This window comes from Mustela erminea, chromosome 20 (genome assembly GCF_009829155.1).
Source record: "Mustela erminea isolate mMusErm1 chromosome 20, mMusErm1.Pri, whole genome shotgun sequence".
NCBI classification, from domain to species: Eukaryota; Metazoa; Chordata; class Mammalia; order Carnivora; family Mustelidae; genus Mustela; species Mustela erminea.
Window position 1 is genome coordinate 30,998,486 of NC_045633.1, and position 27,671 is coordinate 31,026,156.

General features: G+C 46.5%; 1 protein-coding gene across 3 annotated transcripts in view; it reads left to right on the forward strand.

The window, feature by feature from the left end:
* Window positions 1-26,545, forward strand: part of TMEM225B (transmembrane protein 225B) — a 30,330-nt gene extending 3,785 nt beyond the window's left edge. Inside the window, exons 3-10 of one of the 3 annotated variants that reach the window (XM_032326668.1) lie at window positions 964-1,069; window positions 14,176-14,350; window positions 16,185-16,259; window positions 17,522-17,732; window positions 19,440-19,586; window positions 20,631-20,768; window positions 25,320-25,378; window positions 26,208-26,545. In XM_032326668.1, the coding sequence (XP_032182559.1) occupies window positions 964-1,069; window positions 14,176-14,350; window positions 16,185-16,259; window positions 17,522-17,732; window positions 19,440-19,586; window positions 20,631-20,768; window positions 25,320-25,378; window positions 26,208-26,336 (1,040 nt within the window). In that variant the 3' untranslated portion in view covers window positions 26,337-26,545. Of the gene's footprint in view, window positions 1-963; window positions 1,070-14,175; window positions 14,351-16,184; window positions 16,260-17,521; window positions 17,733-19,439; window positions 20,035-20,630; window positions 20,769-25,319; window positions 25,379-26,207 lie in introns of those variants that run through there. The other 2 variants (XM_032326669.1, XM_032326667.1) reach the window with 2 other exon arrangements.
* Window positions 26,546-27,671: the final 1,126 nt, after the last annotated feature.

Genomic DNA, 27,671 nt, shown 5'->3' on the forward strand with positions numbered 1-27,671 from the left:
TTTTCCTCTGGTCTTTCTTTTGTCTTCTCGGGCCTTCCCCACTGCTGTTTCTCCATCTGTTTTTAAAACATTGGTTTTTCCCCAAGACTGTTCTTAGCCCTCTTTTTTTTCCACTCCTGTGGGTGATCCTATCCCCTTTCAGGACCTCTCTTAACTGCTTTCTTCTGCTCTTGCTGTGAGCTGGGACCTGGATACTAGACGTTCGTGGGTGTACTTCGGAGCTCCTTGTTTTCTGCCGGGACCCCACCTCCCTACCTTCCAGTGACTGTCTTGGTTAATTGTGGTAACTGGTTTTCCCAAGCTGGAAAATTTGGATTTGTGCTCTACTGTTCTCCTTCCCCCCATATTCAGTCAACCACCGCCAAATCCTGTCATTTTTTCTTCAGAAAGGCCTGATTCTGTTGCCTGGACTGCCATTTCCTCACTTTAGACCCATTCTAGTTTTCTTGGAGTGCTGACACATCCCTATGCTATTGGCCATGTCCCCTACTCTAGGCTCTCCTCCGTCTGCTGCCAGAATGAATTTCCCTGGAAACAAATTTGATCAAGTCAGTCTCTGTCCAAAGCCCTGGGTGTGGCATATATGCTTCTTCATATCTGGCTCTACCCTTTTCCTATTTCCCTTTTTTCCTTCCTTCCTTCCTTCCATCCTTCCTCTTTTGAGAGAAAGAGAAAGCGCAAGCCAGGAGGCAGCATCCTAAGCAGACTCGGTGCTCAGCGAATAGCCCAATGTGGGCTTGATCTCATGACCCCAGGATCATGACCTGAGCCGAAATCGAGTCAGACACCCAACTGATTGAGCCTCCCAGGCACCCCATCTGGTTCTCCTCTATTTTTCTGCTGTATCTCTGGCTTCCTGCCCACATGGGCCATATATTTCACTCACATGGGGTTTTCTTTTCTTTCCTTTTTTTAATTTTCCTTAAACTTACTGTTCCCCTCCATGTTGCTGAGCCTTCACAGATGCTGTTACTTTTGCCTGGAATATTCTTCATCTTGTTGATCCTGATCATAGTTCAAGATCCAGCTCAACGTCATTCTTTGAGGCTGCCATCTCCAGTTCACCTAGGTAGGGGTTGTCCTTCCTGATTGTGCTTTGAGGCACCTCTATAAGCCCTCTACTGGTATCTTGCATGTAGTAGGTGGGATGTATGTTTGCTGATTGGCTAAATCAAACGGAGTGTATCTGTTTCCTAGGGCTTCCATAACGAATTACTACAATTTCATGGCTTCATACAGCAGAACTGTATTCTCTTGCAGTTTTGCAAACTAGAAGTCCACGAAGGCAGTGCTGCCTCTGAAGGCTGTAGGGTAGAATCCCTCCTCGGCTGTTCCCAGCTTCTGGTGGTCCCCAGCAATCCTTGGCGCTCCTTCACTTATAAGGCTGCCTCACCTGTCCCATGGCTTTCTTTCCTGTGTGTTTCCATGTCTGAATCTTCCTCTCCTTTCTCTTATATAGATGGCAGTCATTGGATTTAGGGCCTACCCGAATCCATTCTGACCTCATCTTAACTCTGCAAAGACTCCGCTTCCAAATAAGGTCATATTTGAGGTTCCAGGTGGACATGAATCAGTGGGGGGCGGGGCAGGTAAACGGCACTGTTGGACCCAGTACAGTAAGTAATGCTAATTTCTTCTGCTGTTAGAAGTAAATATACTTGGGACCCCACAGCTTTGTAGTTAGGGTTAGAAGAACTACTTTCCCCCCTTCCCTTTAAATTAGAAGCAGATCAGTGAAGAAACTTTTTTTTTTTTAAAAACTTCGTCCACAGGGACACATTTGATTTGTTTATTTCAGGGGACAACTGCTCTCTTCTTGGGCTTCTCGAGGTCTGTCTCAGTCTGACCACTGTCTGCTGAGGCATTCTAGAAGGTTCTACTCTCTACCAGGGTTCGAATCCAAGTTTTTGATATTTTTTCCGTAAGTGGCTCTAACCCATGAGGAGATACATCTCTCTGAATTCTGTTTGAGCCTCAGTCCGGAAGACGTTTTACAAATGGTCTGTTTGGGTCCCTCAGTGACTTAACGATTCTTCTCTGGATTGCTGGGAGATAATTAGGAGCATTTTTTCAGGTTTTTTTTTTTTTTTAAAGATTTTATTTATTTATTTGACAGACAGAGATCACAGGTAGGCAGAGAGGCAGGCAGAGAGAGAGGAGGAAGCAGGCTCCCTGCTGAGCAGAGAGCCCCATGCGGGGCTCGATCCTAAGACCCTGGGATCATGACCTGAGCCGAAGGCAGAGGCTCAACCCTCTGAGCCACCCAGGCGCCCCTGTTTGTTTTTTTGAAGATTTTATTTATTTGAGAGAGAGAGAGATAGCAAGAGAGATCTTGAGTGGGGAGGAGAGGAAGCAGCTCCCCGCTGAGCAGAGAGTTTGATGTGGGGCCAGATTCCGGGATGCGGAGATCATGACCTGAGCCAAAGGTAGATGCTTAACCAACTGAGCCATTCAGGCGCCCTAATTAGGAGCATTTTGAAGGCCAAATTGTGTGCAGGCTTCTTTACATAGTACTGGGCTTGGAAACAAAGAAATGGAAGACATCATTTTTTTAAAAAAGATTTTATTTATTCATTTGACAGAGATCACAAGTAGGCAGAGAGGCAGGCAGAGAGAGAGGAAGGGAAGCAGGCTCCCTGCTGAGCAGAGAGCCTGACGCGGGGCTCCATCTCAGGACCCTGAGATTATATGACTTTGAGCTGAAGGCAGAGGCTTAACCCACTGAGCCACCCAGGCACCCCTGGAAGACATCTTTTATTTTATTATTATTTTTTTAAGGTTTTATTTATTTATTTGACAGACAGAGATCACAGGCAGAGGCAGGCAGAGAGAGAGGGGGATGCAGGCTCCCCACGGAGCAGAGAGTCCAATGCGGGGCTCAATCCCAGGACCCCGGGACCATGACCTGAGCTGAAGGAGGCGGAAAGCAAATACTTTAGAGATTGAAGGGCGAGCTCACTTCCAGGTGGGATTAGAGTAAGGTTAGGTTTCAGGAAGGAGGCTGCCTTTGAGCTGGGGTCTGGAGGGTGGAATAGGTTTTTGATAGGTGGAGGAGAAGGACCTGGGGGGGGATATGCATGGCCAGGAAACTGGTCACATTGACTGGAGCATGGAGATGTGACAGAAGGTGAGTCTGTGAGGCGGAGTAGCGTAAGACTGTGGGAAAGGAATGCCAGGCCAAGGAGCTTAGCTTTCGTTTGGTAGATATTGAAGTATGTTATGTCGATTTTCTTTTCTTTCTTTCTTTTTTTTTTTTTTTTTAAAAGATTTTATTTACTTATTTGACAGTAGGCAGAGAGGCAGGCAGAGAGAGAGGAGGGAGCAGAGAGCCCCATATGGGGCTCGATCCCAGGACCCTGAGATCATGACCTGAGCCGAAGACAGAGGCTTTAACCCACTGAGCCACCCAGACACCCCTGTGTCGGCTTTTCTTAATAGGCGGCTAGCCGGTGACCTTTGTATATCGAGGGAGAGAATCTGATTTGTTGAGTGTGGTACGGGAGGCGAGAGGGGATTAGGATCTGACTGAGGCCGTTACTAGTGAGAATAGGAGGAGAGGGACAAAACCCAAGGAGTGTATTGTAGGTAGAAACAGTAGTACTTTATTTACCGAGTGGATGTGGGGCAGAAAAGGGCGTTACTGCTCGTGGTCACCCGTTCCCTTTTTATTTTGAAAACGCTAAAGCTAGAGGAGAGTTGCAAAGAACAGTATAACAAATACTCATACACCAGAGGGAGGAGCACGTTTGAGACATACGATCTCAAGAGACTTAGGGTATGAGAGCCACGCAGAAATGTCTTTTTAGATTATTGGAGGTGCCGTCGCCTGTCATAAATATCCCCCATTTCAGGAGAAGGGGGCACAATCCCTTCAGCTACTCAACCCAGAGAAAAAACTTGGTTTTTCTGTATTAATACCTGTCAGTCAGTAATCCTGTCCATACCTTCGTCACCATTTTTTTCCAGAATCCCAGCACTTCTTACCACCTTCTCTGCCACCATCTTGGTCCAGGGTGCCATCATCCCTCATCTGGATTGTGGCGGTGACTTCCTGGCTGGTTGTCCTGCCTCTGCCCTTGCCTCCCCACCGTCTCTTCCCAACATAGCCGGCAGCGTGATCCTGTTAAAATGTCAGGTCTTGTCTTCCTTTGGTCCCAAGCCTCCCAAGGCTTCCTGTCTCACCCAATAAAAGCACACCTCTTACAATAGCCTATCGGGTCCAGTGTTCTGTGATTCCTTTCTATGTCTCTGACCTTATTTCTTACTACTCTTCCCCATGCTCATTGCGTTCTAGTCATACTTGACTCTTTGAAGACCCCAGTCCTTTGCACTTGCGGTTTCTTCCATGTGTAACGCTCTTTCCCAGAAACCCTTATCTCCTTCAAGTCTTTGCTTCAGTGTCATTTTCTTAGTCCTCCTTTGACCATGGGGTGCAGAATTACAACCCTTCTGCCCGCTCCCTCCCTCTGGCTCTCTATTCTTGCTTTGTCTCGGTACCACTTGTATCATCTAGTAGTATGTAATTTACAAGGTTTCCTATCCGGCTCCCTTACTAGAATGAAAGACCTTAGAGGGCAGAGTTTTTGCCTGTTTGCCCCCTGCTGTATCTCAGCACCTGGGACTGTACCTGGCATGTTGTTGGTGCTCAGTAAGATAAATGTGAATGGGTCAAGTGTCACAGGACTGGTAAAGAGAAGGATTCAAGAGTTGTAAGAGAAGGATCACCTTCAGCTTAATGGAAAGAGCGATATTGAACAGGGCCTGAGAGCTGTAGGATTTACATTCTTGAAGATGTCGGGCCGGCTGTCAGTTCTCTGGCAGTGGGCCACATAAAAGGCTCATCCTCTAGGATACTAAGCCTTCACATGTTGGGAGAGAACAAATAGCATGTCCCACAGAAAGGAGAGGGGGCTTTATGTAGGGGAGGTGAGGGGGAATGAGGCTGGAAAGACGGGCCAGGCCAGGGAGATGTAGAAGAAACCCTCATTTTAATATTTGCCCAAGCCAACCACAGAAGGCACGTCTCCTGCTTCATGAAGTATTCCAAATCCAAGTCCAAATGGAGGCATTCCTAGGCTATTGATCTTTCCATTTTTTGTAAAGATTTAATTTAAAATTAAATACCATTAAAAGTTCAGCTGCTCAGTTGCACTGGCCACATTTCAAGTGGTCAGTAGCCACACGTGGCCATTGGCTACTGTATTGGACAGTGCAGATGTGGAATAGCTGTATAACCACAGAAAGTTCTGTCGGGACCATGCACAGCAAGTGACTTGAATTCATAGTACCAGTTCATTATGGTATCTTGCTAAAAAGAATTGGTCTGCCTAGCTACTATTTAGACTCGATTGATGCCTTTATCTTTCTTTTTAAGTTACCGAACTTTTTAGAGCTAGCTGGTGTTCTCTGTTTGCAATTTGTGTGACATATAAGAGAAATAGTTAAACACATGTACAAGCGGATGTAAAAACATTGAGTTAGTAATCACTCACACTGCTAGAATGGTTATTGCATAAAAGACAAGAAGTTAACATGTGTTGGTGAGGATGTAAATTGGTGACCTACCAACAGAACTACATATGATCTGTCAGTTCCACTTCTGAGTATTCATCTGAAGGCAATGAAAGCACTGTCTCGGAAAGCTACCTGCACCCCTACGTTCACTGCAGCATTAGGTCCAGTAGCCAAGACATGGAAGCAGCCTAAGTGTCCATCAGTGGACGAGTGGATAAAGCAGATGTGCTGTGTCTACAAAAATATATGAGTATACACAGTGGAATATTGTACAGCTACAAAAAGAAGGAAATCCTGCCATTTTCGACAACATGGATGAACCTCGAGGGCATTACACTAAGTGGAATAAATCAAACAGAGACAAATACTGTGTGATCTCAATTATATGTGGAATCAAAAAAACAAAACAAAACAAAAAGCAAAAAACCCCAACTCAGACACAGAAAACAGACTCGTGGTTGTCAGACGTGGGGGGTGGGAGGGGGGGAATTGGATGAATGGGGTTAAAAGGTAGAAACTTCCAGTTATAAGATAAACAAGTCCTGGCATGTAATGTACAACCTGGCAATTATACTTGATAATGCTGTATTGTGTGTTTGAAAGTTACTGAGAGAGGGGATCTTAAAAATTCTTATCAGAAGGAAAAATTGTTAAAAACACAATATCTAAACAACATGCAGAGGATGAGGGTATATTTGGGGGTGGAAAACAAGTGTGAATATGGTTCTGTGATAAGACAGCACAGATGATTATTCTTTTTTATTTTTTTAAGATTTTATTTATTTGTCAGAGAAAGAGAGGGAGAGAGAACAAGCACAGGCAGACAGAATGGCAGGAAGAGGCAGAGGGAGAAGCAGGCTCCCCGCCGAGCAAGGAGCCCGATGTGGGACCCGATCCCAGGACGCTGGGATCACGAACTGAGCCGAAGGCAGCTGCCCAACCAACTGAGCCACCCAGGCGTCCTGATTATTAAATTCTTAAAATGACCATTGACAAGTAAAATCAGGGCTGTTTATGTGTTAGCTTTCACTGCTGATGGAAATGCGACATTGGCTGTTTCACAGCACCCCCTTCTTTCGTAAAGATCCCTCTTAGCACAGGGCCTCCTTTCTCTAATATCATTGCAAAGCAACCTCTCCAGCTTTAGTAAGCGGTATTTCAGTTAAGGGGAGAAATGTGTTAAATAGGAGATGTTTTTCTCTCCTGCCTCCCTTGCATGCAGGGGTACAGGATTTTTTTTGTATATTCTCTTAGAGTTGAAATCAACTTGGGAATATTTCTCTGTACCCTATGGTTCATATTTTAAATAACTTTTCCTCCTCCCACCTCTTCCTTTATCAAATCTTACCCATTTGCTGTATTTCTAAAAGATGCATATGAGGTCTGAGATCGTGTTCATGAATGAGCATGTGAACATCTGAGTGTAGAGAGAGATACTCTAGTGAGAAAGGTGTTGGTCTCTGATACGTGAAGGGAGTCTTCCCTGTACCTCAGGGATGATCATGTGGCCAGGGTGCTATGTGGGCAGAACCTCTGGGGTGAGGTTCTCCTCTTTAATTTATCTGTTCAGACCCTGCCCCACCCCACATGTAGCTCCCAGCCTCTCCCTTCTAAAGTTCTGAGATGACTCCACTTCCCTCAAACTCTGCTTCCCTTTCTGCTAATCCCAGTATGTCTGTCTGGTTATCTACTTTATAAACCCAAATTTTAGTTTCCCCACCACTTTCTCCAAATCTGCTCAACTTGTATCCATCTTTTCCCTATATTGCAAGGCCATTTTTCATACATTTTTTTAAACCAAATGCTTCTGGAATACTGTGATCATCCTGTTCCCTACCAGGAGTTTTTCTTGTTATATTTTACTTTTTAAGTATTTTCTGTCAGATGGTGAGAACTGGACTGAGGATCAGTTAATTATAAAAGCAGAAAACTCTCAAAGTAGGACTACGACTACACAAAGGAGATGAATATGAACAAAACAAACACAAGGGGCTCTGTGAATATGGACAAAACTTTCATAACATCACAAACTCTATCGAACAGCCACAAATTCTTAATTGAAGAGAAATCCCAAATGTGTAATATTTGTAGAAAATTATTCAGGTGGAACTCATAACCTTATTCAGCATGAAAGGATCCACACATAAGAGAAACCTTATGAGTGTCATGAATATGGAAAAGCTTTTGGCCATATTTCGAACTTTATTCAGCAAAAAAGAACACATACTGAAGAGAAACCCTATGAATATAGTCACTGTGGGAAAACCTTCCAGTGCAGCTCACACCTTATCCAGCTTCAGACAATTCATACAGGAGAGCTGCCTTATATGTGTGATGATTGTGGGAAAACCTTTGGTTGGAGCTCAAGTCTTGTTCAACACCAGAGAATCCACATGAGGGAGAAACCCTATGTGTGTAGCGTGTGTGGGAAGGCCTTCAGCCAGAGCTCAAGTCTAATAGAACACCAGCGAGTTCACTCCAAAGAGAGACCATATGAGTGCTATGACTGTGGGAAAACTTACAGTCGTAACTCACACCTCATTGAACACCAGAGAGTCCACCCAGTGGAGACTCCTTATGATTGCAGCGAGTGTGGGAAATCTTTCAGTAGGAGTTCACTTTTTATTAAACACCACAGGATTCACCCTGGAAAGAGACCTTATGCATGTTGTGAATGTGGGAAGTCCTTCAGTTGGAGCTCTTATCTTATTTAGCACCAGAAATCTTATGGTGGAGCAAAATCTTCTGAATACAAAGAATGTGGGAAAACCTTCAAGTACAGTTCATACCTTTCCAGTCATCTAGGAATCCACACAAGAGAGAAACTGAATGAAATGAAGTGGGTAGAGCCCTTGGTCAGAGTTCAGCTCTGATTAAATGTCAGAGCTTGCAACCTGGGAGAAAGCCATTGGGTTTCATGAGGGTGGACGGCCTTCTGTGCTGGCTCAGCTCTTATTAAAACCTGAAAATACAGATGGTAGACAAATCTCATGGGTGTGTTCAATGCACAAAAAGCTTTAGATGGAGTTTCTGCCTTACTCAGCATCAGCAGATTCACTTTGGAGAAGTGTGTGTCAGAGAGGGCTGTGGAAGGAATGTAATGCAGCATGACCAAGGTGGTGGCTAAGCAGAACCTTCAGTTAACACTATTCAGTTAACATTTGGTGTCAAGGATCTGCATCAGAGGGAGATTCTGTGGTTTGGTGTCCAAATCTTCATAGTCTTCTGAAAATGGAATGAGTTAGGTCCATCCCAGGGAAGAAAGAATCAGGAAATTCTAGATTTGGACTTGTAGGTCAAGAAAGCAGCTGGGTGACCTTTGAACCCAGTAACTCTCCTATCTCATCTATTCCATTTGTTGTAACTATCAATGGAAGTGGCTCTTGGATCTTGTACCAGCATGTCACTCCTCGGTGTTCTGCAGACTCTCTTTTTGCTTTATAGGACATAAATGCACTTAATAAACAGGCAAATTTTCTAGACCAACAATCTCTTGATGACACGTTATGGGCTTTGTTATGTGTCAACTTGGGCTGAACTGCATTTGCCAGAATTCCCTTTTCTGTATTTTTCTTGGTTCTTGTGGGCTAGAGGGAGATTCTTAGGAGACCAGGAGGGCAGAAGAAAAGCAGCAGTTATTATTTTTGTGGCTCACCCACGTTGTTGCTAATCTGCTGACTCAGCTCCCCAGGGAGCCACAGCAGCTGGGCCTGCAACTGGCCTACCTTCGCCTGGAACCTGCTCTGCCTTTGGTGGGGTGTGTGTGTATGTGTGTGTGTGTTTGTGTGTCCTCGTGGTTTTACTTCTCTGATCGAATCCTAGTCATACACGTGCTTACTGTTCTTGAACAAGTACACACTGATTTTCAGTTTAGATAGAGAGGAATGGTTAATTTCTGGCTGTTTTTGAAAAAATAATTTTTATGATTTCCTTTGAGAAAAAGTCACGGTTCAAACTCCTTCATAATAAAATTTAAATCATAACCTGAGACAGAGCTTCACTACTGTATAATTGTCCAGGAAAAGGTTGAATAGCCAAGCAGTTGAATAGTGTGATACATAATGGATAAAATTCTTAAAAATATTTTTTATTTTTAAGAAATCTCTACACTCAACGTGGGGCTCAGACTCATGACTCCCAAGATCAAGAGTCACATGCTCCACTAGCTGAGCCAGTTGGGAACCATAAAATTAAAAAAAACTTTGAGCACCCATTTATCATGAAAATTTAATTAATTAATTAAATTTATTTATTTAAAGATTTTTTAAATTTATGAGAGATAGAGAGGAAACACAAGCACACGGAGCTGGGGAGGGATAAACAAGCTTCCCGCTGAGCAGGGAGCCTGATATGGGGTTGAATCCCAGGACTCTGGGATCGTGATCTGAGCCGAAGGCAGGTGCTTAATGACTGAGCCACCCAGGCGCCTCTAGCCCAAATATTTTAATAATTAAAAGAAATTCCAGGGGTGCCTGGGTGGCTCAGTGGGTTAAAGCCTCTGCCTTTGGCTCAGGTCATGATCCTAGAGACCTGGGATCGAGCCCCACATCGGGCTCTCTGCTCCACGGGGAGCCTGCTTCCTCCTCTCTCTCTGCCTTGCCTCTCTGCCTACTTGTGATCTCTGTCAAATAAATAAATAAAATCTTCACCAAAAAAAAAAAAAAGAAAAAAAGAAATTCCAGGGGCGCCTGGGTGGCTCAGTGGGTTAAGCCGCTGCCTTCGGCTCAGGTCATGATCTCAGGGTCCTGGGATCGAGTCCCGCATCGGGCTCTCTGCTCAGCAGGGAGCCTGCTTCCTCCTCTCTCTCTCTCTCTGGCTGCCTCTCTGCCTACTTGTGATCTCTATCTGTCAAATAAATAAATAAAATCTTTAAAAAAAAAAAAAGAAATTCCAAAAACACCTCTACTGGGTAGTATATTGTTAAGTTAGGTATCTGAAAGAAATATCTACTTTGTTGTAAGTGCTTTAAAAAAATTTTTTTTTTTAAAGTAGGCTCCATGCTGGGCATGGAGCCCAGCGGGGGTTGGGGTGGGGTGGGGTGAGGGCCGTCAAACTCACATCCCTGAGATCAAGACCTGAGCTGAGATCAAGAGTTGGATGCTTAACCGACTGAGCCATCCAGGCACTCCAAGTAAATGCTCATTTTTGGTTACAAAAAATCAGATTATGTTTCCTCCAGTTAGTTTGGATTAATGATTATCTAAGCTATCAATGAAAATTATACTTACATTGTGGACTCTTAAAATGGAAAATTGCCAGTCTCATAGCCCCCAAGTCTGGTCTGGTGCTGTGCACACAGCGGGTACTGAGTGAATGGCTCTGGAATGAATCTGTTTACCAGACACCACAGTCTTCTTTATTTCAGATCTCCTGTCTGCACTCCTCTACTTTTCTCCCTCTGTAATCGATAGGTGGTTATCAGCACTCACTGAGGGTCACCTTGCTCTAAGAACCGCCTTGCATCTGGATGTCCTGAGAATGGACTTGCCCTCTGTGAGGTCGGGTCTGAGCTCAAGTGCCCACTTATGCACTTGATACATGACCCTCCTTGAATCCATCCCCACTCCCTTCACCGCAGAAAGGGCTCTTTCCTTCTGTGGGGTCTTGAGATGTGTCAGGGATAAGGCAGGGCTTGATGAGTTGGGGTTGAAGGCTGGGCAGGATTCTGATTGGCGGAGAATAACAGAGAGGGGCACCCCAGGACAAGGCAAGTGCGTGGGGTCAAATGCCAGGCTTCAAAGGGCAGAGGTGTTTGTGGAGACCAGGAAAGGGGAGAAAAGAGTTTGTCTAGCAGCATCAAAAGCACTGAGGTTGGTGTGTGTGTGTGTATGTGTGCGTGGTCGGGGGAGATGCCTGGCTCGCTCAGTCAGTAGAGCATGTGACTTGATCTTGGAGTTGTAAGTTCAAGCCCCATGTTGGGTATAGAGATTACTTAAATAAAGTGTTAAAAAAAAAAAAAAGAAAAAACAAAACACTAAAGTGGGGGCTCTGCTTCTTTGGGCACAACAATTACAAGTGGCAAATGACCAAGCTCTTAGATCTCAGGTAAACACAAGGGCAACCACTCAGCCCAGTTACTGGTTAGGCCTTTCTCTGTCTTAGTACTGAACATTCCACACCAGGAAATGTTCAGTCCTGGACGAACGGGGATGACTGGTCACCTGACGCCATAGTAACCCCACCTTCCTGGTCCCTCATACCTCCCAGCTGCAACAGGACCCAGTAGAGTAGAGCAGGAATTCTTTTTTTTTTTTTTTTAAAGATTATTTATTTATTTGTCAGAGAGAGAGAGAGCGAGCGAGAGCTAGCACAGGCAGACAGAGTGGCAGGCAGAGGCAGAGGGAGAAGGCGGCTCCTTGCTCAGCAAGGAGCCCGATGTGGGACTCGATCCCAGGACGCTGGGATCACGACCCAAGCCGAAGGCAGCTGCTTAACCAACTGAGCCACCCAGGCGTCCCTAGAGCAGGAATTCTTAACTTAGGTTGCATACTGGAATCACCTGGGTAGCTTTCAGAAGACTATTGCCTCGGTCCCAGTCTCAGAGATTTTATGGTGTGGTGTTTGGCCTGGATATTGGCATTTTGCAAGTTCCCAGGTAATTCTAATGTGCACCTAAGGTTGAGAACCCATGCGACAGGGGATATTAATGCTTTACAGGTGCTGAGAGAAGGACACAAAAAGACCACATAGGATCTGTGTCTCAGTCACTAAAGCCTAGTAAGAGGACGGGGCTGGGACTGTGGAGTGCATCAGGGGCCCCATGTGAAAGTGGAGACAGGGTGTCCCAGGAGGAAGGAGCTGTGGGAGGGGGCTCTGGCCTTGGATTTGGAGGCAGCTTTTGAGGCGGGGGGGGGGGGGGGGGGGGGTTCCCTGAGGGCAGTAAGCTTGGTCTGGTGGGGAGGGAGCAGACGCCTGCTCACTTCCCAGTTCTGTACCTGGTAAAACTACAGTTTGGGTGCTTGGGTTTTCCCTTTGAAACTCTGGCCGAAGGAAGCACAGAGCCTAGGGGAAGTCAGAGCCCCAGTTCAGGGGGGTCCACCCCATTTTCCAGCAGGCAATTACTCTTCCATTGTCCATCCTCTACCCTGGAGCTGGGAAAATATTAAAATATTTCTAGAGGATGCTATAACCTAAACCTATGCACACATTCTAGAATTTCCAGTCCTAGTGGCGGCTGGCCTGGTAGCCCCTAGTCTTGCTGTGTATATAGCCTTGGGACCCCTGGGTGAGAGGCATTTCCTGTGCTCTGGTTAAAGAGGTAGGAGTCTGGGCAAAGGGAAGATGGGAGGAGGAAGAGGAATTTGGGTACTGCCATCCAAACATGACTGCTTTCATCTCACCTGTCGTGGCCCTTAGGATGAAATTCTACAAGACCCTTCACGTCCCAGCACTGCCCATTGATTTCCTCAGTCCTCTTGGGGATACTCCTTCCAGTCATTTTAAAATTTGTTGGGCCCCTGAACACAGTATTTTTCAAATGTAAGTCAAAGCAACTAATGGGTCATAAATTAATTTATCATAGTAAGTTGCAACCAGCACTGAGGGTAAAAGAAAACATTAGGCAGGACCGGAGAAGGATAGACAATATTTGCATGCATTGAGTGCAATGCAAAAGTGAAGCTTTTCTGTGTGCATGTGCACACGTGTGTGCCCGGTATAGTAGTTCTTGCTGTAGAACCAGTGAAAACCTTTGCACAATGCAGTCCCCTATCGGGGATGAGATTCCGTCGAAATCCTGCCCCCTTGCAGGTCTTCCCTTGCACCGTATTAGCCTCTGCAATCCCTGTAGCTATGTTCCTTTGTGCACTGATAACATCTGAAAAAAAAAAAAAGAAAGAATTATTCAGTTACTTGTCTCTGTGCTAGATTGCAAGCTCCATGAGGGTAAGGACTGTATGCAGTGAACATCTTATCTGTCATTGGAGAAAGCACTGAGATACTGTGTAGCTCAATGATAAACCCGAGTTTAGCATCCAGCTGTGTTTATGTCCTTTTTTTTTTTTTTAAAAAAAAGATTTTATTTATTTATTTGACAAGAGATCACAAGTAGGCAGAGAGGTAGGCAGCGAGAGAGCGGAAGCAGACTCCCTGCTGAGTAGAGAGCTAGAGAGCCTGATGTGGGGCTTGATCCCAGGACCCTGGGATCATAACCTGAGCTGAAGGCAGAGGCTTTAACCCACTGAGCCACCCAGGCGCCTTGCTGTGTATATGTTCTTAAACAATAATTTTATCTGAGAGATTTCAATATGGCAAAAAGCTGGAAAAAAGTATAATTACTCAGATTAATAATTATTACTGTTTTCTGGTACCTGCTTTCTATCCATATACTTTTTTCTGAATTACTTGAAAGTGAACGTGGATATAACCTTCACCCCTAAGTACAATGTCATGCTTCTCCTAAGAGGAAGGTGGTTCTACATCATTGTGACCCTAGTAAAATACCTAAGAAAAAGAATTTAATTCCCTAATACTGTCTGAAGTGCAGTCCATATTCAGACTTTCTCCAGTTGCCCCAAGAATGTATTTTATAGCTCTTTTATTTTGAATCAGGGGAAAAAAAAAATCAAGGGTCCTGAGGAGTTGGGGCCTTCCTCCAGGCACTTGCCATTAGGCCCCTTCAGCCACCCGGCAGGAGGAGTTATATTACCATTCCTGTTTCAGGAATAAGAAAACTGACACCCAGGAAGGAGAAATAACTTACCCAAGGTCACCCTCCTGGGAATGGCAGAGCTGGAATTCGAATTCAGATCTGCCCGGCTCCGGATCGCTTCCACCTCCATCAGCGCACCCACCGCGAACAGCTGCGGAGGCCAGGGACTGCAGAGCCGAGAGCCAGGTGAGGGGCGGGCGGCTGCGGTCGCAGGCCCGGTGAGTCCCTGCCCCCCTCCGCAGCGCCCCGCGGGCTCCGTGGGCTCCGTCCGCAGACCGCGCATCCTCTCGCTCCGGGCCTCCGGGCCCAACGGAAGCTCGAAACTCCGGGCCGGGGGACCAAGGCGCGGGTGAGGGGCCCTCCAGGAGGGAAGCCCTGCCCCGGAGACCGGGAGACCCTGACGGTTCGCAAAGCGGGAAGGGAGGCCGCGGGGGAGCGAGGGGCAGGGTGTTCCCGCGGATAAGGGGTTGTGAAAAGGGGCCCCAACCCTCCACCTCCAGGCCGCACAGAACCCTACGGGCTGTTGGGACCCACTGTGGGGTGCGGGCGGATCGTCAGATCTGGGTCCATTTTGGGGTCTGGAAAATGTCCCCGTGGCTTTGGGGCCAGAGAAGGGCCAAGGAAGCTTGTTGGCAGGAAGGATCCTCTGAACAAACCGGGGTCAGTTTGCTGCCCAGGTTGCCCCGAATCACTGGTGGGAAAGGGGCTGAGGCTCCTGTGGCCCTGACAGGTACCCCCACTGTTCCGACCAGATGTACTTTCTTTCGTCCATCCCTTTCATTCCCAGTACAGCTCCCTGCTGACCCCGGGGTTTGCGCGGGGCCTCGGGAGGGAACAGGGCTGCATCCAGGCTGCTGCAGGGTGGCTCAGGGACTCTCCCAGAGGGAACCCCGATTGAGGAAGCTCCCCCAGGCCCGCGGCTCCGGGCTGGTTCAGGCTCCACCGAGCTGCAACTCTTTTACTTTCCTGGGTCCTTTTATTTATTTATTTTTTAAAAAAGATTTATTTATTTATTTATTTGACAGAGACAGAGATCACAAGTAGGCAGAGAGGCAGGCAGAGAGAGAGAGGAGGAAGCAGGCTCCCCGCTGAGCAGAGAGCCTGATGCGGGACTCGATTCCAGGACCCTGAGATCATGACCTGAGCCGAAGGCAGTGGCTTAACCCACTGAGCCACCCAGGCGCCCTCCTGGGTCCTTTTAAAATAATAATTGAAACAGTGTGATAGTTGCGTCACTGACAGTTGTTTTTGTTTTGTTTGGAATGCCTTTTTTTTTTAATTAAATATTTTATTTATTTGAGAGAGAGAGAAAGCGACCACAAGCAGGGGGAGCAGCAGAGGGAGAGGGAGAAGCAGGCTCCCTGTTGAGCAAGGTGCCCCAGGCAGGACTGGATCCCAGGACCCTGGGATCGGGACCTCAGCCCCCGGTGGAGGCTGAACCTGCTGAGCCACCCAAGTGTTCCTGTTTTGCATGCTTTTGGCAAAATCAAAAGTTTTAGCAATTCTGTAACCCACCCACCCCCATTCACTCTCTCTTTCTCACTCATGCAAATGAGCTTATCTATTAGGAAGAATTCATTGGTTCCTGATTTGAAAGTCACCAAGCTGAACTCTGGGCCTGAGGCCTGAAGTGGGAGGGAGGGGCAGCCGTGTGGGCCTCTGGTCCTTTGTCCTTGTGCTGACCTACAGTGGTGGGTCTTTCTCTCCTGTTCTCCGTTTCAACAGTACAAAGGGGTCTACAGATTCCCTGTTGTATTAACATGTCTAGGGTCCTTTGAGTCTGGCCGAGATCAGTGCATCCCCCAAGTTGCATGTCGATGGGGTGCAGTGGTCTAATCCCCGTGCTAAGGGCTGTTCCAGAAGGCTGGCAAGGTCCTCCTCACTGGAGAGCTGCCAGGTTGGAGGTGGGGTCAGATAAGAGGTGGCACCCTGGGGTACATCTGGCCCTGAAGTCACCCAGGTAGGGGGGAGGAAAGCTTTGTACCCAGTGACCTGTTTTTTGTGTCTTTCTCCCCTCTAGTTACCAAGAGCCTGCAAGTTCCTTTTTTCATCCCTGAATCGCTGCCTCTGGCCTAAGCTGGGCATGGGGCGTCCGGTAAGTGTGGACGGATTGACAGGTGGTGGCTGGTGGCTGGGAGGGCTGGGTGCCGTGGATGGGGCCAAGCAGAGCTTTATGGGAGAGGCAGAGGGCCCTCCCACCCCACCCTAGGGAGGGAAGGACCCCACGGACGCTGGAGCTGCTTGGGAGGGAGACCTGTGTGCGTGGGGCAGGAAGAGTAGGGGCTTGGGGACTTCCTGGGCGGACGGCCGATGAGATGGAGGGGTCCTGTGGTGATGGAGCGTGACCAAAGCAGGGAAAACACGAAAGCCTGTTTCAGGCAAGTTGAGGTTGCAGGGGAACGGGCCGGGGTGCAGACCATCTGCTGACAGCGTCTAGAGGACTTGGTCCCACGTGGAGCAAGGGGTCAGGATGGCTCCGACCAGAGGGCTGTAGAGCTAGGACTGCTCTCCGGACTGCCTGACTCCATCATTGTAGAGCAAGGAAACCGAGGCCCAGCAGTGAGGTGACTGAGCGGTGTGGCCTGGGGGGTGGAGGAAGATCTAAGGGGAGCTTTGGACAGAGCGAAGGATTATTCAGGTGGGAAGAAGAGAAGCTAGTGACAGGAAGGAGGGGAAAGCGCAGGAGGCTGTTTCCAAACGAGTCTGACAGCACTCAGAGAGGAGTAGCTGTGTTCACGTGTTTATAAATAGCAGATTTTGGGGGGTGTGTGTGCATGAGCGCACCCCCCACTCTGCGGGTCCCACAGCCTCAGAGACACTCCCTGCCCCGGCTGCAGGGCGGGGGTGGGGGTGGGGGGACCGTGGAGAGGCCCCAGTGCCTGGGGGGATTGCACAGGGTGTGGACCAGGGAGAGCAGCCCACTCATTCTCTGCACTTCAGACCCCGGCCTAATGACCACCCCCATTGTCATCCTGAAATCCAAAGCTATTGGCTGTTAGCTGCCTGTGGAGCACAGTGCAGGGGGTCTTTGCAGGTGGGGTGATTGTTAACAGAACCGAGCGGTGAGAACTTTAGGGTTGGCGGGGCTTTGGGACTGGCCTAGTCCAACATCATTTATTGAGGTGGAAATTGGGGCTCAGAGAAGGGACCCTACTTGCCCAAGATCCCCCCAGTGACTCAGTGGCAGAAAACGTTTCATGCATATTTTAGGTCTGCTGAAGCGGTCTGTAAGGTTTTCAAGTTTATCCAGGCCACGAAATCAACATTTCCCGAGCCTCACGTATGTGCTAATATTTCTGCAGGAGTCATCTCCTTCCCCTGTTCCGCATGAGAAGCCCTCACTTTTCCCTTGAACAGGTGATGATGACTTTAGAGAACAAGGATATGAAGGGATTCACGTGGGCCATAGCCCCAGCCTTGACCTCCCTGGGCTACCTGCTCATACTGCTGGTCTCCATCTTTCCCTTCTGGGTACGGCTTGTAAACGAGGAGTCCCACGAGGTGTTTTTCAGTGGCCTGTTTGAGAACTGCTTCCATATCAAGTGCTGGAAGCCTCGACCCTTATCAGGTAAGGAGGGATGGAGGCAGGGACAGGACAGGGGGAGATGGGGCCAGCATGGGGACTTGGGGGACAGAGGACCAGATGGAGTCAGAGAGGACAGAATTTAGTAAGTGCATAAGGACATTTTCTGAGTCTCTGCTCTCTAGGTTAGAGGAAAGTATGTGGCTAGCAAAAAGTTAATAGTATCAAGTCGACCACGGGGTCAGGAGCAAATGTGTCTGCAAGGAAGTTGATTTCTGGGGTGGGAGTGGCTTTACCTAGGATGGAGGGGCAGGGGTCTTGCCCTACTATGTGAGGCTCCGACACCTCCCAGGGCTGCTGTTAGCTCTCCGACAAGGGACCCTTTTTGGTGGGCACAGCTCCCAGCTGGGGAACAGCCTTGTTAGGAGAACCCAGGCTGGATTTCAGCTCCCACTTGTCGCCTGTGCTGAACACCTGTCCGACTGCAGGTGGCAACCTGGCAGATAAGGTGCTCAGGCCCGAGTACCACATTCTCAAGGGAGAGCAGGCAGATAGGAGCCCAGTGGACCATGGATGCACTTGAGGCTGCGTTTTACAAGGGACTTAGGGAGGTCAGGAGGATGTCTGTGTTGGAAAAGGGGTGAGCCTCTTTGGGGAAGGGTCCTTAGGGACTCTCTCCTGAAGAGGAGAAACCTCTTTGGGGAAGACGGGCCATGCTGTGTGTGCTCTTCGATCTGGGGCTCCTCAGCCTCAGCGCTGCTGACACTTCAGCTGGATACTCTGTTGTGGGGGCGCTCCTGTTCCACGCAGGACAGTTTATGGCACCTTTACCCCCTCCGACTCGATGGATGCCCTCAGTTGCAACAACTAAAATGACCTCTTAGCATGGCCAGATATCCCTGGTGGGGGCTATAAAACTGCACCCGATTGAGAACCATTGGTTTAACCCCAGAGTAGATTCTAGAACATTTGGGTCTTTAGCAACACCTTTGTCTTTTTGTCCCACCCCTAGCTGTCCATCTCTCCGTGCTTAGGAGGGCGTACAGACGTGTGTTAATGTGTGTCTGAGTCATGCCAATAGTAGGGGATCATCGAGACCCTGGTTCTGCCATTTTAGATCTATTTCATTACTTCTGTTAACTGGGATAAATAAATAAGGATTACCCCCCCACCCCCCACCCCAGAGTTCAGAACATCTTAACCGCATAAGTTCTGATTTTCTACCAAGGGCTTATTTCAGTGATACAATTCTTCACATTGACACACACCACTTTTTTTTTTTTTAAAGATTTTATTTTATTTATTTGACAGAGAGAGAGAGAGATCACAAGTAGGCAGAGCCGCAGGCAGAGGCGGGGTGGGGAAGCAGGCTCCCTGCTGAGCAGAGAGCCCGATATGGGACTTGATCCCAGGACCCTAAGATCACGACCTGAGCCGAAGGCAGAGGCTTAACCCTCTGAGCCACCCAGGCGCCCTCCACACACAACTTTTATAATTTTTATTGTTTATTGAAAAGACCGTTTGTCCATCTAGATTTTTTCCCCCCCCATACACTTCCACGTCATGGGGAACAAAATGTTGGAACCAGAGCCTTCTCGGAGGCCAAGTGGTGGGGTTGGAGCCGTGGTCCCAGGCCACACTGTGGGACTGAGGGTGGCGAGTTCCGGGGGCCTTCTCTGCAGGCTCTGCGGGGCTCTGTCCCCGGTCACGGGTCAGGGTTTCCAGCTGCAGCCCAGCTTCCCTCCCCCGCAGTGTACATCATTCTCGGCCGCGTTTTCCTGCTGTCTGCGGTTGTCCTGTCTTTCCTCACCACCTTCGTCCTGGTGTCCTTTGCGTCTCAACTGTTTCCCAGGACCTGGAAGCACAATCTGGTGTCAGCCTTCATCAGCTTCCTCACAGGTGTGGAAGAGGCAGGCAGGCCTTGTCCTCAGGCACGCCTTGGCCTTGGGAAGGGGTCAGGGTGGGGGGACCCCAAAGCAGGGAGATGGTTGGTGTCCGTGATGTCAGGAGAGAGGGAATTTTTAGGGCCCCTCTTACCTGCTGCCTTCTCTGAGGCTGCCTGCTCCCCAGGAGGGCAGTCGCTCTCCCTGGGGGCCGCTTGGGCCCCTGCACTACAGCTAGTACAGCCCTTACTGGGTTGGCTTGGGGTCATCAGTCTGGGGTTCTTTTTTGGCCATCATCTCTATCCTGGCCACTGTCATAGAATCTGGTGCAGAATGACAATGTGGAAGTGAAATATAGAATATGAGTGAAATACAAGTGTTTCTTGGATGAGTGGACGGAAGACACCATCTCTGCCCTTTGGAACCTTGACTTCTTTTTTTTTTTTTTAAGATTTTATTTATTTATTTGACAGAGAGAGATTACAAGTAGGCAGAGAGGCAGGCAGAGAGAGAGAGAGAAGGAAGCAGGCTCCCTGCCGAGCAGAGAGCCCAATGTGGGACTCGATCCCAGAACGCTGAGATCATGACCTGAGCTGAAGGCAGCGGCTTAACCCACTGAGCCACCCAGGTGCCCCTGGAACCTTGACTTTAAAAGGCTGGCCAAGGCCCTGCCCCGGGAGACTCCCATCACAGGGAGAAGGTGGAATGCTCACAGTGGGAGAATCAGGTTGAGTTGCACCCAAAGCATCGCACCCAGGGGCCCCAACTGGAGTCAGCCAACAGCACAGGCACAGAGGGGACCCGGGAAAGGGATTTCTGGTTATGGGGCCCCTGAGAGCTGAGGCATATGGGCTCTGAAGTGAGTTGGGATGGAGGCAAAGACAGGCGTGTGGGGTAGAGGTTACGGGCTCTGATGGGGCTCAGGTGTGGGCTGGAGAAAACAGCCTCCGCACAGGAGGCCCCCCCCTCCCCCCCGTGTGGACCACGTGCCTCTGTCGGATTAAGAGCAAAGGTGGGAACCACGGGAGGAGAGCAAGAGTGCCTCCCTGTGACCCTGCAGGGGTCTGTGCCTTCCTGGCCTTGTTGCTGCATGCCCTGGAGATCCAGAATCTGAGGATGAAGCCCAGCCCCCCCCAGTTCTCCGTGCAGTGGCCTTACTACGTCCTTGGCTTTGCCATCGTTCTGTTCATAGTGGCTGGTGAGTGTCCTGGGGCTGGTGCCCCTCTCCCTGCCCTCTGTCCGGATTCCGGAGCCAAGGACGCTCTGGAGCGGTGCTGTCCGAAACTCTAGTCCCTAACTACTTGTGGCTATTTAATTAATTAAAATGAAATTTGTAGAAGTTCAGTTCCTCATTCATGGTAACCACACTTCAGGTGTTTGGTAACATCATAATGTGCTAGTAACTGCCATATTGATTGAATGGGGCAGATGTGGAAATTTCCATCAGTGCAGAAAGTTCTACAGAACAGCACTGCTCCGGAGCCTCAGCCCTCTCTCTCACCCTTGTCTTCCTTGACTTTAGAACCAACCTCCAGATTTCATATTCTACCTTATTCTGTCTTGACTCCTACAGGTTTCTGCGCCTGTCTCTATCTCTGTCCTGGAATCTGTGATCTTCCTCACCTCACCATCACCTTACTGTCTTATCTTTTTAAATTTATGTTTATTTTTTAGAAAAGAATTTATTTATTTGACAGAGAGAGACCACAAGGAGGCCGAGAGGCAGGCAGAGAGAGAGGGGAGGAAGCAGGCTCCCTGCCGAGCAGAGAGTCTGATGTGGGACTCAATCCCAGGACCCTGGGATCATGACCTGAGCCGAAGGCAGAGGCTTTAACCCACTGAGCCACCCAGGCGCCCCCTGTTTTATCTTTATAGACCATCACCATCTATGCCCTCCATCCTATCTGATTTTTTCCTTTTCCCTAATCTTCCTGCTATACTAACCTGACCCATGACGTAATCTATTTTAACTTGATTTTATTATACATTGAATATGTATATGTAATGAATGAATATGTAAAAATATTTGTCATATGTGAAGTAGATAATTAAAAATAAACTATGCTGGGGTGCCTGGGTAGCTCAGTGGGTTAAAAATAAACTGTATGCCCATTTCCACCATATAGTTTTAAGAATTAGCCATATTTTCATGGAGTCCATGGTTTGTAAGTTACATTCTTATTTATATGTCACTGAGAAAGAAAAAAAGGATGCCAAGAATCATTAATTATAAGGTGCTGTAGTCTGTAAGGCACATCCTCATTTCAGAAACGTGAAAAAAATGGGCTTGTAACATTGATGAAATATGGTAGGATATTAAGTATCTTTGAAGTCTTCACCCCTCCCAACCATGTGGCTCTTTGTGATCTTGTCCTCTTGTCTCCCCTCAGAAACCGATTATTCTGAAGTTTCTGATAATCATTATTACTGTACACGCGTTTGTCCTTAACAATTATAGGACTTAGTATTACTTGTTTTAAAACTTTGTATAATCATACTGTGTTTATACAGCAGTATAACCTCCATATTAATGCAAGGAACTCTAAGTTTCATTCATTTTTAACATTTTTTTTCTTTTAAAAATTTTATTTATTTGTTTGACAGAGAGAGATCACAAGTAGGCAGAGAGGCAGGCAGGGAGAGAGAGAGGAAGGGAAGCAGGCTCCCGGCTAAGCAGAGAGTCTGATGTGGGGCTCAATCCCAGGACCCTGGGATCATGACCTGAGCTGAAGGCAGAGGCTTTAACCCACTGAGCCACCCAGGCGCCCCCATTTTTAACATCTTAAGTACTTAATTGTATAAACTAAGCTTGTCTGTAGAAGGAGTATGGTATTTCTCTGTGAGAGAATTTTAAGTTCATGGTTCAGTTTCTTTTAATGACTATAGGACCATTCAGATATTTCATTTCTTCTTGAGTTAGTTTTGGTAATTTATATATTTCTATAGGTTTATACATTTTGTATAAATTTTGAAATTTATCGACATAAAGTTACTTGAAATATTTTCTTTTTTAATTTTATTTTGTGCTGCATCTGTAGTTATGTGCTTCATTTTTCATACTTAATTTTTTCTTTTTTCATTGCCAGGTTTGTGTTGGATTTACCACATTTTTAGTCTTAACAAAGGTCCAGCATTTAGCTTTCTTGAACTTTCATATTTTATGTTTGTTTTCTTTTTTTAAAATTTATTTATTTTTATTTTATTTATTTAAAGATTTTATTTATTTGACAGACAGAGATCACAAGTAGGCAGAGAGGCAGGCAGAGAGAGGGAGGGAAGCAGCCTCCCCGCTGAGTGGAGAGCCTGATGTGGGGCTCGATCCCAGGACCCCGGGATCACGACCTGAGCCAAAGGCAGAGGCTTTTAACCCACTGAGCCACCCAGGCACCCCTGGAGGTCCATTTTGATGTTTGATGTTGAATGGAACTTTTCACTTATAAACATTAGATCAAGCTTATTGATTATATTATTTTAATTTTGATTTAGAATTGTTCTAGTTGAAGCTAGTCACAGGAGAAATACTGCATGATTGTACAATATGAGATGACCGAAATAGTCAAGGTCATAGAGGCAGAGTAGGATGGTAGTTGCCAGTGGCTAGCAGGGCAAAATGAGATGTTGTTCAATGAATATAATGTCTCAGTTATTCAAGATAAGTAAGTTCTAAAGATGTGCTGTACAACATAATACCTATAGTTAACAATACTGTACCGTGCACTTACAGATTCATTAAGTAGATAGATCTCATGTTAAATATTCTTACCACAATAAAAAAATCAAAACAATAGCTGAAAATAATGAATTTGTTTTCAAGAAATGGAAATGATAAAGATACCCAAGTATATTTTTTAAATGGAGAAAATTACATTAATTTTAAAAGACTGGGAAAAAAAAGTACAATAGAGCCTACTTCCTATAGGCAGTTCTCAATCTCATTCACTTAGACGACCTGGTTTTTTGTTTTTTGGCTTTTTTTTAGATTTTTATTTATTTATTTATTTGACAGACAGAGATCACAAGTTGGCAGGGAGGCAGGCAGAGAGAGAGGGGGAAGCAGGCTCCCTGCTAAGCAGAGAGCCCGATTTGGGGCTCGATCCCAGGACTCTGGGTTCATGACCTGAGCTGAAAGCAGAGGCTTTAACCCACTGAGTCACCCAGATGCCCCAAGACACACTGTTTTCCTTTCTCATTGCTTCCAACTTAACGAGATAAGAACCATCCCTGACAATTCAGATGCCAGCTTCAGAGGGGCAGAGCTTACACATAGATGGAAACTTTTCTTTTGATTTTTTCCCCTGTAAAACTCCTCTAAACCGTCTTTATAAGTGGCTTAATGACAGCCTAACAATGGACCTCACTTGACCACACAATGCACAGACATGGCTGGCATCTCTCAGGCCAAGAAACAGAATCGAAGCCATGTGGAAAGGTCCACAAAGACACGGTCTGCTACAAAAGCATACCTTTCCAGAAATCCAGTTATTAATAAAGTTAACTCACATTTTATTTTATTTTTCAAAAGATTTTATTTATTTATTTGACAGAGAGAGAGATCACGAGTAGGCAGAGAGGCAGGCAGCTGGAGAGGGAAGCTGGCTCCCTGCTGAGCAGAGAGCCTGATCCGGGGCTCGATCCTAGAACCCTGGGATCATGACCTGAGCCGAAGGCAGAGGCTTTAACCCACTGAGCCACCCAGGCGCCCCTCTTCCTTTCATTTTTGTTTATTAAAATTAGTTTTGCTGAACTTACATTTTGAAGTTGACAGTATCCCCAAGCATTCAAGATATTATTTTATTATTTTTTCTTATTTGGCCGCTTCCATTGTTGTTGACTCTAAAAATATTCTTTTTTTGAAGCAATCTTTGTTTTCTCTCAGACTTTCTTTGGTACCTTACAGGGTGTGGCTAATTGTGTCATGACTTGTAGTGTGAACTGCGTCTGAGGAGTAAGGTCTTTCAAAATTTCTCAACCATCTTAATCTCTCTCTCTCTCTCTTTTTTTAAAATCTCTGTGTGCGTTCCTTCTCTCTTTTCTTTGCGGAACGCCAGGAAGACATCTGTTAGACTTTGTCGCTCTATCCTATGTCTGCCTCTCTCTGTCTTTTCATGCTTTCCATCTCTTTTTTTTTCTGGGCTGCCTCTGAATAACTCCTACAGATCTTCAGTTTCATCCATTCACTTTCCAGCTGTGTCTGGTGGGCTTCTTTACCGATTCATTACATTTTTATTTCAAGTCAATCTGTTTTTATAACTGGAATTATATTTTCCCTTAATTCGTGTGAGTTTTATGCTGTTTTTCCTTATTTATACTTTTAATCTATTCTCTAAATATATTTTTTATTACTCACGTTAAGCATACTTTGCATTCTGTGTCTTATTTTATTTTTTTAAGATTTATTTATTTGACAGAGGTCATAAGTATTCAGAGAGGCAGGCAGAGAGAGAGAGAGGGAAGCGGGCTCCCTGCTGAGCACAGAGCCCGATGCAGGGCTTGATCCCAGGACCCGAGATCATGACCTGAGCTGAAGGCAGAGGCTTAACCCAATGAGCCACCCAGGCACCCTGATTCTGTGTCTTTTAAGTTTAACAACTGAATGATATGCAGGTCTGTGTCTGTTGGCTGCTATTTCTACTGGCTCTTGTTTCTTGGTATGTTTGTAGATTCATTTTCCTTGGAAGTTTTTTTTTTTTTTTTTTTTGTAGAAGCTCGTTGAAGCCTGTATTTAAAGTTTTTTTTTTTTTTCAAAAAGGGATTTGCATTTGCTCTTGTTTGATGCTCGTATGTACAACTAGCCAAGGATCACAACAGGTATTGTGAATTTGGTTGCACACCCACAGAACAGCTAGCCTCTGTTTATGAATTCTCAGTCAATACAGGTAACTTTGAAGTTCTAGCACCATATGGCAGACCCTTGTTAGACTGGTCATCTTGAGCAGGCCCTGGGCTTTTCCTCTCACTTTGTGTCCCAAATGCCCAAAAGAATGGAAACTCAGGGTCACCTGGGTTGAGTGTATGTCCCTATGGTGAAGGCTGATTGTATGCTTGCTTAAACTCTCTAGGTTTCTGTTTTCACTAGAGTTTTCTTCCTAAGAATGCCTTACCCTGATGCCAGTTTGATGCTCTATTTACAAATAGGTTTCTGAGGAAATATCTTCTATCAAGTTTTTGGGTTTTTTTTTTTTCAGTGGGAGAGTATGTAATCTGCTGTCACATAGAACATAGAAGATGTCCTTCCCTTAGCCTTAACCTTAACACAGCATTTATTATTCACTCAAGCTATCTCCATTTATGACATCAGTTCTCTTTTTCCTTTCTTTTACTTTGCTAGGAGTCTTGAGTGGGGCATCCAGAGGCCTGGGTTTTGTGTCTGACCTTCCTCTCCTAAACCTTGTTTTCTTACCTATTAATAGTTAGCTGGTTTCTAAGACACCCTGAGCACTGGCTCTGGTTCTGTGAGTTTACCCATCTGTTCGTCTGCCTTGCCTTGTGATGCGTTCTGTTTTCCGTCTGTCTCTGTAATACTCTCTGTTGGAGGGGAGAACTAGGGAGGTTGGATGCAGGCCAGAGGGGGTCACATTCGAGGAGGGCATTCCTGATGTCACTCCCTAACCTGACCCAGACTTCCGCTGTTACCCAGGTGCCATCTGCCTCTTCCAAGAAACAGCCTACCTTAGCTGCCATTGGTTGCCCAGTTCCCGGAGGAGTATCGAGGAGACCCAGGGCGTCCCCCACCTGGAGAATCTGGAGAGTTTGGGAGGAGACCTGAGCTCCATACAAAAGGAGACACTGCTGAAGGAAGAAACGGTTATCTAAGGCGTCCTCCGCTGTATGAACCTGCGGAGGCCTAAGGGGCAGCCGGTCTCCGTCGCTTCGCTTCCGAGGAGCTTCGTGACTCAGATCAGTGCTCCCCTACCCTGTACTCACAGCTATTCTGTCTTGCTTGTATTTGCAATTTATTAAAAGTTTTTTGAATTAGTCTGTGTTTCCTGAGCGTTTTGTCTTTTTTTTTTTAAGATTGTATTGATTTATTTGAGAGAGAGAGCGAGAGAGAGCGAGCGAGCGAACACAAACGGGGGTAGTGGCAGAAGGAGAGGGAGAAGCAGACTCCCCATTGAGCACAGAGCCAGATGTTGGGCTCTGTCCCAAGGTCCTGGGATCATGACCTGAACCTAAAGCAGGTGCTTAACCGATGAGCCACCCAGGCGCCCCAAAACTCAAAATTTTGATGGAACGTTGTGTTGGCTAAGCTGTGGGGTGGTGGGAAGTCACGTGTTGTACATGGAAGTGCAAAATGACATAACCCCCGCTGAGGGGATTCTTACAATGTGTGCGAAACTGCAGAAGCATTCCTACTTTAACATTCTCAATTTAATGATTTATCTGACAGATATACCTACACACATGTTTAAAACTGACATAGGTATAGGGATATTAAGGGGTACATTTGTCACATCAAATGAGCAACTCACATGTCCATGAATGGGGGACATGTTAAGTTACGTTACATCCACACTAGCTTAAGGGGAAATAAAAGAGTGAGAAAGATGTTTATGTACCAACATGGAAAGTTTTCTAGGACATATTACATGATAAAAAATAAGGTATCTGGTGTAGTTCCTTTCATGCAAGAAATGGGGAGAAGATAAGGAAAATTTACAAATATTAGTATTTGAAAATAAACGCTTGAAGCCTATATGATAAACTAATAAATCTTTGGAGATGGAGATAGATTAGGGAATGGGCTGGAAGGGGCAGGCAGAGATAGGAGCAGTAATTCTCTGCGGCTAACTTTTTATATGATTTCGACTCACAAAACATGTAAGTGTTCTACCTATTCAAAAACCTATTGAATTGTAAAAGTTAAATAAGTAAGGGTAATATAAAAAAAATCCCTAACTGTCCATACCAGCACTCTGAACTTCTAACTTTCATATATATTTTTTAAAGATTTACTTACTTGAAAGGGAGTTGGGGGGCATAAAGGTCAGAGGGGGAGAGAGAAGCTTAAGCAGACTCCCCACGGAGCCTGACTCAGGTCCTGATCTTAGGACCGTGAGATCAGGACCTGAGCTGAAATCAAGAGTCAGTTGCTCGGGATGCC